Here is a 14683-nt window from a genome sequence, read left to right as displayed (position 1 = left end):
TATCTTTTCTTTATTTTGCTTTCATCTTTTTTTCCGTCTTACTGTTATTTACAGTTCTTTGGCACAGCTAAGATTTTTATAGGAATTAGGTGTAGTAGTAATGTCCATGGACATGCGCAAGCTCCTTACATCTTGTTTTTCTTTCTTAATCTTCCCTTGTATTTTCTTTTTTTCTCGTGTCCAGTATTTTCTTTGTCTTTGTTTTTCTTGTTTTTCTTTGTGTTGTCTATTATCTCATAAATATCTTTAAAGAGTGGCGTGAATGATTGCCATCAGCAGGTACATGCTTCTGAGAAGGATAAGAGAAGCTTGTGCCACCATTCGTCATCTCCTTCTTGTGCGTAGATTTGTGCGCACCTCCTTCTGAGAAGGATAAGAGAAGCTTGTGCTACCATTCGTCAGATCAAAAACACCTTGCAATGTTTTCATGAAGGAATAATCCCATAAGAAAGTCTACTTAAAAGCTTTACCTAGCTTTAGCTTTACCTATTAGGGAGGGGATTACAATGGTAAAGTCTTCAGTTAACTCCTTTAAGCTAAGCCTCAACACATATGCATGACACCAAACGGTTGAACTGGATAAAGGATTAGGGGCACATTGACAACTATTTGGCAGCTCAAACAACTATTTGGCGTAAAAGAATACCGTACAAAATACATCTCTACACTGAATGGACTCACCTCGAACAAGCGCACATCAGCTGGGATTCGGTCTCCAACATTGAGATAAATTATATCTCCAGGTACTAAATCTCGGGCTAACATTGTGTCTATCCTACCTTCACGTAAACTAAAAAGAAACAAACACAAATATATTACTGTGCTTTCGTACATATTTTAGGTATATCATTATTGGGGGGGGGGGGGCAAATATGATCTTTAAAGCCACAATGATATATGGTAAAGCGCATTTGATGTTTCTAGATAACTAGGATTTTCAGTTTAAACAAATTTTACTAGCTATATCTAAATTATTGTCGGTAGTTGTCTTTCTCTTTTTGAAAAGAAGAAAAACACAACTTAAAATAAAGAAAACTTATTTACGAAGAAATACCCAAACTAATTTTAACTTATATCAAAACTGATGTTTGTGTAATGAAAAAAAGATAAGCTAATTAATATTTAAATTACGACAAATGTCATACAACAGTAAAAATTTTTTAAAGTTTGAATATCACAGCCAAAATGTTGAAGATCGCATTTGTAAAGTTCCCTTATCCAAAAATCAAAGCTTTTTTAATAATTTAAGATGCAATTCTAATATAAACTATATGCAGTTTCGACAAATTTTGATATTCTAGCTAGTTCTATCTTCAACAATAATTATTGAAGTTGACAAAAGCAAACGGACAGTTTTGGTTAGCTTTAAGTAACTATAGTTGTAAAACGTACTGCAAACAAGAGGGTAGGGATGTAAAATTCCCGCAAGAATCATCCGAGGAGACCCCCCCTAGTTCTAGATAAGTTTGCTTAACATCAAATGTTCTAGCCATCAAAGTCTCTCTAAAACTCTTCTAGGCCATCGTCATCGAGTTCAGAAAAAACAATGTTTTTTCATCATCCAAGTGCCAAAGACCTACCATAGTTGAATTAATATTCTTGTTCACATGCCTCAACTGAATTCTAACTTTATTTTTTTAAGTTTTAATTCATGAATTGGCAGACATATTTCACTGGCTTGGTTAAAAGTTCTAAAATTATCTGGTTACTTTAATAGCAGCAAAGCGAACCTATGGTAGCAGTGAAGACATATTTTGTAATTAGAATTTAGTAAGGATATATGTATTTCTAAGTAAAAACGAGTTTCAAGGCCGTTTCATTAAAGGGCGTAGAAAAACAATATGTGACAACTGTTAAATTAACTAAGAAAAAAGAGAGACAGGGAGGGACAGAGAGGGGAGGGGAGGAAGAGAAGGAGAGATATTTTAAATTGATCTTGCTAACGAACTAGTGATAAACACATAGCAATTTGGATCGAGTGTATAGGTATTCACTACTAAGTCGACACTAAGACATAATTGTAATATGGCTAATCCACTTATCAATTTTTGTCATTTATTTACTTATTATGGTAGCAGGCGTATTAGAACATAGTTTCTCAAGACTGTAAATCATGGATTTAAAAAGGGTACATGACGAAAAAAAAACAAAAAAATGAAAAGCATGATGGAGCTCTAAGGGTAAAATAGCTATCTTTTTCTTTTTTAAGAGGGTACATATAGAGGGTAATGGGATTTCTAGGTGGTGACCTCTCTAGTTACCTTTAGTTTCTAGTGTTCTTTCTAGTTATCACCTACTTATATGGGAGACTAGTCAGGCTACAAATGAAAATTTAAAATTAAAACCGGATAGAGAATAAGATACAGAGATTATACTTTTTAATGTTACCCCCTATAGCCCTTATTTAATGCTCATAAGAAAAATTTCCAGAGTTTAAATGTTAGAGGAGAACTGCAAAAACATTGTTTACGAGATGATAAAAATTTAAAGATGTAGCTCAGTCTGTCTTGAGACACTCTGTCGATCTTTCACTCTATCCTAATAATAATATACATCGTAATTACCTAGTAAAAAGATCGTTCTGAAATCAGTTTTACTTTTATTTATTCAACAGATGGAGTGTTATCGGTCAACGGAGTAGTTATAAAGTATTGGGCGAGGGCTCATTCGATTCGTATGTTTAGGAGTGAGTACATGTTTAGAGTTCAAACCAACTTCAGTTTCGTTTTCGACCCCAGGAAACTAACCATAGACTAAAAGGAAGAAAACATTGGACAACATCTATTGTCGTTGCATTTAGAGGCACAGGAACATTTTTCTTGTGCAGCCTTTTAAAGTCTCTAACGACATACTGTTGAAAATCGATGTCATCCACTACGAAATGAACATAAATATGAAAAGCCAACAAAATTAAACTACAGAACAATCTATGGATCTGGAACTAATGGAACTGAATGGAATAGTTTTTTTTTACTTAATCTAGCAGGAATTGCTAGATTTCAGGAGGATATCCTCCCTACTCCCCACCATCTTCTGCAGATACAACAGAATTAATATAAATTTATCTAAAACACTGGGCTTTAAAAGAAATATATACTACTAACTACTACTAACAACTCACCGCAGCACCAAGCCGCCTGAGGCCAACCCAGCTATGCACGCTTTTCCTCCACCACAATCTATTCAAAGCCTCCCTTTTTACACCCGCCCACGAAGTTCCCGTGTCCTTTAAATCCCGTGTCCGTTTTCTTTATGACGTCCTCCCACTTCAGACGAGGACGACCTGCTTTCCGTTTAGCTCTAGACGGTTGGCCGAAAAGAATCAATCTTCGGCAATCTGTCATCCTTCATCCGAGCGTTTCATTCAAGGTAATTTCTCTCCATTTTTTTTTAGCTCAATCTGACTTTTCAATACTTATTTTTGAGTGTAGAGAGATTCAAACTGAAATAAAGAAATTGAAACAAATTCTTAGTTAAAACTACAAATTGAAACAAAGACAAAACATATTACCAAGTACAAGACGGAGGCACAAGCTTATTCAAAGCTTGAAGTGACTTCTCACTCCTGTATTCTTGAATAAATGCTACGGTGACTACAATAACTATTGCCTAAAAAGTAAAACAAAAGAGAAACTTAAAGTCTATAATCTACAGAGCTGCATGAAATAAAAACTTACTTCAAAGAAAACAATCTATTTTCGATTGTAAAAGCATACTAGTTACAGAATTGCAGAATATGTAGAAAATCTCGGATTTAGAAGATTCTGTCAAAATAGATGGTATTCCAAATTGATAATTTGAGACATGTCTTAAATCTTACATTGCATTCAAGCATCCCTTATCCGACTTAATATTAACTTCCCCAGACGCAATCTGTAAAAGATAACAGCAAATACTTATCCGGCAACTTGTCAACTGGAATGCTATGGGCAACTGGCCGAACAACAATATTAGTCACGTGTACTTCACTGTAATCATATTTTATTTACAAACCCCTGGAGGTGTGGTTCATTTCACAATTACTGGCCCTTTTTATTCTCTGCATATAATTGCATATATTTTTTTTTCCATTTTTGAAAAGATTGAATTTTTGTTTGTGCATGACGTCGCTTATCGTCAGTTAGCCTGAATTTTTCCGGTTTAGCGGGTGTATCTTATCCAACAACAAGCCAAAACCGTATAAAGTAGTAGCCCTACTAGCCTCTGGCGTTGTTTATGTCTCCTGAAACGCTAAAGATAAGTAATCGGGCTTGTAGGATAAGTGATCGTGGAATGTTTGAACGCACTATTTATGGCAAATGCGGAATATATCGCTTGAAAAGGATCGGGGTGTTTCTTTTTTGGCGCAAATTTTTTAATACACAAGCATGAATTGTATGGCTGGGCCGTTGCTAGGAATTTTCCAACTTCGTTTTTTGACTAAGAGGATAATGATTTTAGATACGCTTGTCAAATCTGACTTTAAAAGTTTCTTCATTTACTCTTTGCAAAAAAGCCGAATATTGTAGTATGATTATAAATAAGACAAACTACGCATAAACGGCTTGATGAAAATTCAGTATTACTTCAAAAGGGGTTTCAGCGATAACGCATTCATATTTACCGATTAACACATCACCTAAAAGGGCCTATCCCTTACCCTAAGTAGAATATCACTTCGTGTACGACGGAGGAAAGGGCTCAGCACCAAATTCAGGATCTGGGGCAAATGATTCTGGTTGTGAAGAACAAGAAGTAGAGTTGGAAGCACAAAATCGTACTCATTAATGACCGAGACCATAGCCCCGTAGTGTACCACCACACATTGAGACGGCATTCGAGATCCGGCAGTTCGAAATTCAACTCTATCAAGCTCACAAATTAAAGCAGGATGAGAATTAAAAAAGAATATACACCGCTTGTTTTGAGTCAAAATTAGCGATCATTAGTGGAGAACGTCAAGAATTTCTTGGTGTTTACTCATTTGCACGAGCTATGAGAAAGCGGGTCAAGATAATTTAGCATAGAATTAGTGTTGGAAACCAAAAAAGAGACAATCAATTTTATTTAGCTTACCTTAAGTGGTGGGTTTGACCATTTTCAAAAGTCGTGTACAACGGGTCGTGTGAGCCACCTTTGGTGGGTGTGTGCCATGCGCTTTAAGGAGACGCACGGAAAAATTGTATCTTGCGTGGTAAAAAAAGCGACCGTTGGAGATGTATACCAGTTGACAGAGGGTGACCCCCAAATTAATGTTTAGTTGCTAAGTTCTCAAAGTTTTTACAGAGGTTTGGATTCGATTTATCTGAAATTTCGAAAAGATAAATAAAACATTTCAAGGATTACTTTTCACTAGTCCTGATTGTGGTACTCAAACTCTCTGTGGTATTCAAAAATGGCCCTCGGGCAGGGCCATTTTGTGTAGTCCTGATTGTGGTACTCAAACTCTCACTAAATTTGAAACTGTTTCAAGTTCCTGATTGAGATTAAAGACTAATAGGGTTTAATCCAAGAAATGCCACGGGCAGGGCCATTTTGTGTATCATCGTTAGTAAAACTTAACTCAGAAAAATAAATTCGGGAAGAAGGAGGGAAAGAGGAGGGCAGGAAGAACATGTTCGTGGAAACTACAAAACAAAGAAGGTGCATTGTATAAAAAAAACTTATATTGTAAAACCTAGACATTTCTAATATGTCTGGCCGTATGTGGTTGATAAGTGAAATTATTTGCAGTACTAGTACTAGTGATGCTAGCACTCCATTAAAATCAGTTGAAAAAAACGACTCAGAAACCATTAAAATTAATACCTTTTCTTGTGTGTTTATTTTATAGCAATTATCTTTTTTTCACCAGGATGATAATCTTTTATCATTTTACAACAGGTGAAAAGGCTTATACTCTCTTTTTTAAGCTACTTTTGCAGTAAAACCTACAATTTGTTTCTTTGTCATTATTTTTCTTCTTCTAATTAGCTCAAACTTCCATGCTCATTTAATATTCTATAACAACTAGCCACAGAGCCAAACATTTTGCTTTCCTCCCCCAGTCAAGAGCTCAAAGTCCCCTTATCCTCCCCCTCCCCAACATCAAAAACAGCTTTTTTTTTAGAAAAATTCAATCCGATCCTCCGCTCTTGAAACAAAAGAGGGTATACTTCCAAACCAAGAACAGAACGCTGCTTTACGCTACGGCTCAACGCTACTTTATAATACGAAACTCAAATCAAAAATATTTGTAGGAAAAAGCCAAATTCTCTAATTGATGTTGACAATTTTCTTTAAAGCGAAAAACAAAGATGACAACAAACAGTTAATTAAAATAAGGAAACATACTTACAACAGTAATACTAACTGCATCATCATATTGTTGCATACAAACACTAACCAGAGCAGAGGCAAGGAGAAGCAAAATCAACGGATTTTTGAACTAGAAGAAAAAAAGAAGATGAAACCACTTGTTTTACAAGTATACGACCCACAGTAGAGAGAATATACAATATCGACAAAGGCTATACTCTCCGTTAAAAAAAAAGTGAAACATATTTAAAACCACACAAGATTCATACTTCGCCTTCGCGCATGCACGATTCTTCTGTGATCTGATTGAATGCCGAGTAGCAACTGAACTAGGCTGTAACGACACAGCTCAGAGCCTTGTGACACGGTATCAAATGTGTTTCATGTTTGGAAAAAGAAGACGCTACAGTTCTACAGTGTATACAATCCAAGACCTTACAAAAGACTAAAATAAAATTTTAGTGTAACAAAAAATGCAGTGATGAAGATGAGAAAGGGCATACTATAGTTAAGCTTTTACAAAATGTGGATCACAACCCATTCCCTGGTCTTGAAAACAATTGCAGGGTAGCGAGAAAATTTGTAAAATACACTTTTTGTATTATTGTTTTTATATCATTTAGACACTACTGATAGTGATTAAGTGTGTATTTGTACTAGTATTATATCCTGTCCCGGTGGGTTTTGCAGCTAACGTCGCTAGGTGTTGTGATTCTCTCAGGGTGCTTTTTGTTCATTTCCCGGCTTAAATTTTTAATGACATTAATACCCCTTCCCAAAATACCCAATGGGCATGAATATCTTGTGATTATGATATATGATTTGTGATTATGTCTATGATTATTATGATAGTAAAAATTACTTATTTTTGTTCAGTGCATAAGTTTTCTTCTCTTTTTCTTTTTTTTTCCCTTATATACTCTGTCATTTAGGGGATCTGCGCCCTTTTTTGTTTTGACAGGTTATAGATAATTGAATTGAATTGAAAAATCCATTTGCTATGATTTTAGATGAATATAATTGTTTATTTTTGATTACTTATATTTTTCTTATATGATTACCGTGAAATCTTTGTGTATTAAATAAGCAGACGTTAAAAATAAATTTGTTTTGCAAATAAATGCTTCTTTTTTTCACAAAGTCAGTCAAGAAAACTTTCAAAACCTCGTAGAGACCACGGTCAAAAAAGTTTGGGAAACGCTGCTATAGACCAATGTAGATCAACTGGTCACAGTCCTTTTTTCTGTAGGATTGCAGAAATCTGGAAGAGTTCAAAAGCGGTAGTCATTGAGTTGGACTCAGGCCCAGACCTTTTATAGTATAAGCGTAAATACACAATACAATTTCAATGAATTTCAGTCTTGGTTTTGTCGTTCCGTTTACATCAGTAACTAGCGCTTTGGTGTTGGCATCTTTATCTTTTCTTTTTCTTTTGACATCTAGTTTGAGTCAATATTAGTTTACTGTATATTTTACATACAGTTCACAGACTGTCTCTCTGAAGGGTTCTAGGCGTTTAACCCCCCGGAAAATACCCCCCCCCCCCGTGTAAAATAAGGCTTTCCAAATTTGAGAATTTTATTTGAGTTTTATCTTTTTAATTTTCGTAGGGGGAGGAAATTTTGGTACTTGTGTATTACGACATAAATAAAAAAAAACGAGCAAAAAGGGGGTTTTTATAGGCCAAATTTAAATAATGAAAAAACACAACAAAGAAGATTTTTAGAAAGGAAAAACGTCTTTCTTCTTTAGTACGAAACGAAATAGTTTATCCAAGAAAAGTACCGAAGAAAAAAACAACAAAAAACAAACGCGGAAAGTCAATTTGAAAACAACCAAAAAACCAAAGAAAAAACCAAAAACTTAAAAAGATGAAAATTTTTTTTTCACTATTTTCATTTGGCCTTTAAAAACCCCATTTTTGCTCGTTTTTCTTTCTTTATGTTATGTCAGGCCAATGTGGTTTAAGAAATTATCTTTGTGTATTACGCGCAACTCACTCAAGTTTACGCGGTGTAAAATCGAGAACACCGGTTTTTTCGTTAGTTTCTTCGTTACTTCAGAAATAAATTTGGGCTTTAGATTTGCACATTAGGGGGGGGGGAAGTATAGCGGGACAGAATATATGGGAAATATATAATTTGGGCTATATATTTGCACATAAGGGGGGCGGGGTAGAATATTTGGATAGTTTCAAGTCAGAAAACAATTCTTTTTAGGTTTATGGCCGCTAAAAAATTACAAAAGAATAGCGAGGTATCTGGAAATTTTGTTAACTAAAAAAAAAATAATAAATACCAGTATAAAGTAAATATTATGTTTCATTTAAGTGTTTTTTTCCAAGTGTTAAACGTTTTTTTTTCTCAATGACCGTTTTTCCAAGTATTAAGTACTATTATTAGGTTAATGGGGTGTTTCATTTAAGTATTTTATGATGATCGCTGATCAAACTTTATGTTATTTGTGCCTTTCATTTATGTTATTTTACTGTGTTCATGGCCGTATATTTGGCTTTAAAATACACTTATCTATCTATCTATCTAATATGCAGAATAATTGTACCAAACCCATTTTGCTTGCAGACACACTATACTTTATTCCCCCTCCCCTAATTTGCAGATCTATAGCCCAAATTTATTTCTAAAGTAACGAAGAAACTAACGAAAAAACCAGTGTTTTGTCGAATTTTACACAGCGTAAACTTGAGTGAGTGGCGCATAATACACAAAAAGCCTTATTTTCTACGGGGGGGGAGGGGGTATTTTCCGGGGAGCATTTTCCACGGGGAGTATTTTCGGGAGGGAGGGGGTATTTTCTGCGGGGTCTGATTTCCGGGGGATATTTTCCGTGCGGAGGGTGATTTCTGGGGGAGGGGGGGGGGGGTATTTTCCAAGGGGTTAAACGCCGGCCACCCTCTGAAGGGTGTATTTATAAGTTACACACGAAAGCTGGTTTATTCTTATAATATCAAGCTTAGTTGTGTGTACTTCAGATCGTATTTATTGATGTAAAGTATCTAGGACCAAAGAAAAAGCAGGTCGTCCCCGAATGGGGTGTGAGGAGGCCATAAGGAAGGATTTAAGAGACATTGGAATTTCACGGGAGGGCGTAAAGAGGAAGGCTTTGAACAGATTGGGTTGGAGGAAGAGCTTGAGTACGGCTTGGTGTTGCAGTGAGTTGTTAGTAGTAATAGTTAAGAATAGCCCTCTCTTGAATTCTAGAATAGCCCTCTCTTGAATTTAGTTCAAGTCTATATTTGTTATTTACGAAATCGACCTTAGGTTTACCGCTATTGGTAATAATAAAGAAATAACACTTTTTATTTTAGTATCAAAACTTTTAGGAAAATATTTTAAAAAACTTAATTTCTTTTGATTTTTTGATTGACATAGTCTTGTTATGTCTTGATTGTTGGATAATTTGTAAAGTTTTTTCAATATTTTCATGCAAAATTTGAATATAAATTCCAGATGTTTTATCGGCCGTTTTTCAGTGCAATAATTTTCCTTTTTTTAAATATCTTACTATAAAATTCTTACTATAAAATTCACTATAAGTTTTGGTCTAGTAAGTTATAACGTGCAGTATGCGTATATCTCTGTATAATTTATTCTTCACTTAATCGTTTTGATTCAGTTTCCTTTCGTGCAGTTAACTTTTTTTTTTTTGTTAAATGACGCTTATAATTTATTATTATAAGTTCTTAGATAGTTAATGTACTAATACTAAAATACTAACTACTTTGTGCTCTTTTTTAAGGCCTTTATTGTGCTTAATACATCACCTATCCATCTAATTTTACAGCTCAGGGTAGAGGAAAGACGCTAGATGGCCACCCAATTATATATACATATCACTAATACTAGTGATATGCAGGACATTAGAGCATTGTATTTCCGTTACTCCAAATACCTTTTATATCTACCGCATCGATATAGGAATCAAAAGAATATTCGAATGTTTAATGCTGACATTTTATATTAAGTTAGATGATTACACAGCAATGATCGGTTGATCTACTGCATAATCCGACAACGGATTATGCTGCGGTTGCGGGCCATAGAAACCTTCTACTAGTTATGTCCAATATCTAGGCTGTTCTAAGAAATTATCCTGCTTTGGAAAATTTTGTATTGAAAAAAAAACTTTTCAGGGAAAAAACTTCAGCAATACAACTTTTGATAAAATAAAAGTCCAAAATAGGGATAAAATCCTTTTTAATAGACAGTGTATAATAAATTTCACAAAAAAATACCAGATATTTCGGTCACATATACAGTGACCGTCATCAGTAGTAAAACTAAACTAAAACAATTTAAAACAAAAGTTTATATACTACATCAAAAAAAAATACATAATGTTTTAATCTCTAATTCTTTTCAAACCAAAGGCGGAAGCTAGCCTCTTTGACCTTCTTGGATTCGGTTCATTAGCGTTCAATGATACAAAATTTGGACAAAGGTCAACTACATTGGGTGAATTGAACTTTACTCTGTCAGATTTTAATAAATTATCTTAGATAGAGTTCAGCCCATATTCACCTGTATCCCGATTCAAAGCAGTATTCTTGAACAAGATTTTCTTTATTTCAAGCGTTTCACAAAAATTTTGCTTTAAACCCCGATCCCTAGAAATCAAAGAGACATTCTCGAACAAAATAAAATGGTCTAGAAAATTGAAAATATGTTCTGAAAGGGCTGAAGTAAAATCTTCAGACTTAGAATCTTGCTTTAAAGACGAAGAAATAGAGTCTTTATAATGTAATAATCTCATTTCCAAACTCTGGTTAGTACGTCCTACATATGAGCTTGCGCAAGTACATGGGATCTGATAAACCCCACTTTGTTGCCCCAATGAAGTTAGATCCTTCCCAGAATTTAGAAAACTACCCAAAATTATTATTACTCTTTAAAGCTCCCCTTAGACCATTGCTTTGTAAAATTCATTTAAGTTTTTCACTTAGCCCGGGTACATATGGTAAGGAACAAAAAACATCATTCTCCCGAGTTGTCTCCAAGATAGAAATATCTAGAAACCTTTTCCTTCTTTTTGAAAAAGTCTGGTTAATTAACCATTCTGGATACATGTTGCTTATTAGTATTTTCTTAGAAAATGCAACTCCTCTTCAACAAATTTTGGAGAGCAAATACTAAAGATCCGATCAGTTAAAGAAATGATCAAACCAATTTTTACTTGGCGAGCGTGACCGGAACTATAAGACAAAAATCTATTGTTATTTGTCGGTTTTCTTTAAATTTTAAAATCCATACTATTTTTATTTTTCAAAAGAAGAAAATAAATAAAAGTAAGTTTCCCATCCTCTTCCAATTAAACAGTAAACTTTAAATCCCCCCCCCCCCAAACAATTAAGATGTTCCAAAAATTGAAACAATTGCGTTAGATTCATATTTTTTAAAACATATTTTCTGGGGCCGGTATATGGATGACATAATTTCAGTATGGGATTATGGGGAGGAGTAATTAAAATGATTTTTGGAATATCTTAATTGTTGGGGGGGGGGATTTAAAGTTTACTCTTGAATTAAAAGAGAACGGGAAACTTCATTTTCTTGATTTTCTTATTTTGAAAAATCAAAATATTCTGGATTTTAAAATTTACAGAAAACCGATAAATAACAATAGATTTTTGTCTTATAGTTCCGGTCACGCTCGCCAAGTAAAAATTGGTTTGATCATTTCTTTAACTGATCGGATCTTTAGTATTTGCTTTCCAAAATTTGTTGAAGAGGAGTTGCATTTTCTAAGAAAATACTAATAAGCAACATGTATCCAGAATGGTTAATTAACCAGACTTTTTCAAAAAGAAGGAAAAGGTTTCTAGATATTTCTATCTTGGAGACAACTCGGGAGAATGATGTTTTTTGTTCCTTACCATATGTACCCGGGCTAAGTGAAAAACTTAAAAGAATTTTACAAAGCATTGGTATAAGGGGTAGTTTTAAACAGTAATAAGACTTTGGGTATTTTTCTAAATTTTAGGAAGGATCTAATTTCATTGGGGCAACAAAATGGGGTTTATCCGATCCCACGTAATTGAGGCCGCTCATATGTGGAAAGTCACTAACCAGAGTTTGAAAATGAGATTATTACCACACAAAGATGAAATTGCTTTGTCTGTAGAGCAAGATTCTAAGTCTGAAAAATTTAATTCAGCACTTTCAGAACATATTTTCAATTTTCTAGACCATTTTATTTTGTTCGAGACTATCTCTTTGATTTTTAGGGATCAGGGTTTAAAGCAAAATTTTTGTGAAACGCTTGAAATAAAGAAAATCTTGTTCAAGAATACTGCTTTGAATCGGGATACAGGTGAATATGGGCTGAACTCTATCTAGGATAATTTATTAAAATCTGACAGAGTGAAGTTCAATTCACCAAATGAAGTTGACCTTTGTCCAAATGCTATATCATTGAACGTTACTGAACCAAATCCAAGAAGGTCAAAGAGGCTAACTTCCGCCTTTGCTTTGAAAAGAATTAGAGATTTAAACAATATGTAGTTTTATTTGATTTAGTATATAAACTTTTGTTTTAAATTGTTTTATTTTATTTTTACTACTGATCACGGTCACTGTATATGTGACCGAAATATCTGGTATTTTTTTGTGAAATTTATTAGAAACTGTCAATTAAAAAGGATTTTATCCCTATTTTGAACTTTAATTTTATCGTCATGGAAAGGCAGTGTGTTCTCCGAAATTATCTACAACTTTTGAAGATTACGAAGGTTTTAGGACAGTAACATGTGTTTCGTCAGTGTTGCCACTTTGAACCATGACAATAAATCAGCAAATCTAAAAGCTTGAATTTAGTGCTTTTCGTCCGTAAAATTGAGTAATAAACAATAATGATTGCTAAAGACCAAGCTAAAGAATGCCAAGCTAAAAGAAGAGGCTTGCCTGCAGTTAGGCCTTTTCACCGTCCCGTGCGAATATTTTGATTTGCACTGTTGTTTTTATATTTAATATTGTTGTAGGAAAGTTTCTTTTGTTTCTTTTTTGTTTTTATTACCATACTAGAGGGTCAAAAATAAATTATTAATTAGAGAAAGAAGAACAAAGACAACAGGAGCACAAGATATTAGTGACCCATTCTCTGGCATTACAAATTGACACTAAGTTTTTTTTTTTAACTTTGTGTTTTCTGGTGAGGTCTCCTTGAACCAGAATTCCAGTCGGTCATACATGACCACATTTAATAACAAATTCAACTCAAATTTCGGTCGCACCCTTGTTATGGTTATATCCCACACCAATACTCCTTACCAATATAATTAAAAAATGGTGTGTGCGTTTGGCTATGAAAACTAGAAATTTCACACAGAAATTTTAAGGAATTGTTAACAGAAAGTACAATCTCTCGAATTATTTTTGGAAAAATTTAATTCCTGCACACTAATACATTAGATTTTAAATATTAAATTTTTATTTACTCCCTTGAGACACTCTGAAAGCTCGATACGTACGGTGATTTTCTAATATATTAGAGGTATCAAATCTAAAATAATCCTCTAACATAATTCTTTAACGTTACATTTAAATTGCAACAGTAAGTGTTAAAATTATTTCTAAATATATTTTCCACAATAGTGTCTCAGCGAGGAAAAATAAGATAAATTACCATTATTTACTTCCATTTACTTACATTATTTTTGCTATTAAATTCCTAACTATTATTTTTCTAAACAAAGATACATGCTGCATCAAGTTTCACACAACTCTTGAGTTTAGCACATCAAAATTGTTTCAATTCTTTTTGGGTTCCATAAAAGGTTAATTTTCTATCGCGTCAATAAATTCAAAATATCCACTCCACCTGCTAAAATTTCAGCATTTCCGATTCACACTCCCTTGATTTTTAATCGTCAGACTTTGGCAGAAATTCTCAGTCTATTTGGAATCCGGCACATCATGGCGTTGATACAGATGAAAAAGTCAATTTGATAGGATAACGGTTGAAATAATATACTAACCGCAAAGAACTAGATTTGAAAGATGAAAAGATACTGAAGTCGAGGTTCGTATCATAAGACTCCAAAACCTTAAATTTAGATGACCTAAAAGTCTTTAACAGTGAAACAGGGCAACTACACAAAATTTTTATTTCTTGTCGTTTTATGATAAACTTGAACGAGATAGAAATTTGAAAACAAGATACCTGTTCTAAATACTTTTTCCAAATTGGTTCTTCTTCAGAAACAGAAAATTCGTTATAGCCATGGAATTTAAGTCGAGCATAGGCTTCAATGTTAGTGAGTCCAGTTCTAATATTGCTCTGAAGACGGTCTAAGACATCATCAGCCGTTAAAATACTAGCACCATCTGAGTTTAGCCACATTTGTCTTCCAGAGATATCTTGAAGCTAAGAAAATAAATTGAATTGTAGT

At 33.9% G+C, this 14683-nt stretch overlaps 1 protein-coding gene across 1 annotated transcript in view; it reads right to left on the bottom strand.

Annotated features, from left to right (window-relative positions):
* The window catches only part of SPoCk (secretory pathway calcium atpase), an 80665-nt gene that overhangs the window by 39592 nt on the left and 26390 nt on the right, over positions 1-14683 (bottom strand). The window contains exons 3-6 of the mRNA XM_089098331.1: positions 14455-14658; positions 6317-6406; positions 3512-3609; positions 682-790 (exon numbers count right to left, since the gene is read on the bottom strand). Of these exons, the coding sequence (XP_088954457.1) occupies positions 682-790; positions 3512-3609; positions 6317-6406; positions 14455-14658 (501 nt within the window). The remainder of the gene's footprint in view (positions 1-681; positions 791-3511; positions 3610-6316; positions 6407-14454; positions 14659-14683) is intronic.

This window comes from Artemia sp. Qi Xiang Cuo, chromosome 12 (genome assembly GCF_049724085.1).
Source record: "Artemia sp. Qi Xiang Cuo chromosome 12, ASM4972408v1, whole genome shotgun sequence".
Taxonomy (NCBI): domain Eukaryota; kingdom Metazoa; phylum Arthropoda; class Branchiopoda; order Anostraca; family Artemiidae; genus Artemia; species Artemia sp. Qi Xiang Cuo.
This window is presented reverse-complemented; position numbering and strand designations above follow the sequence as displayed.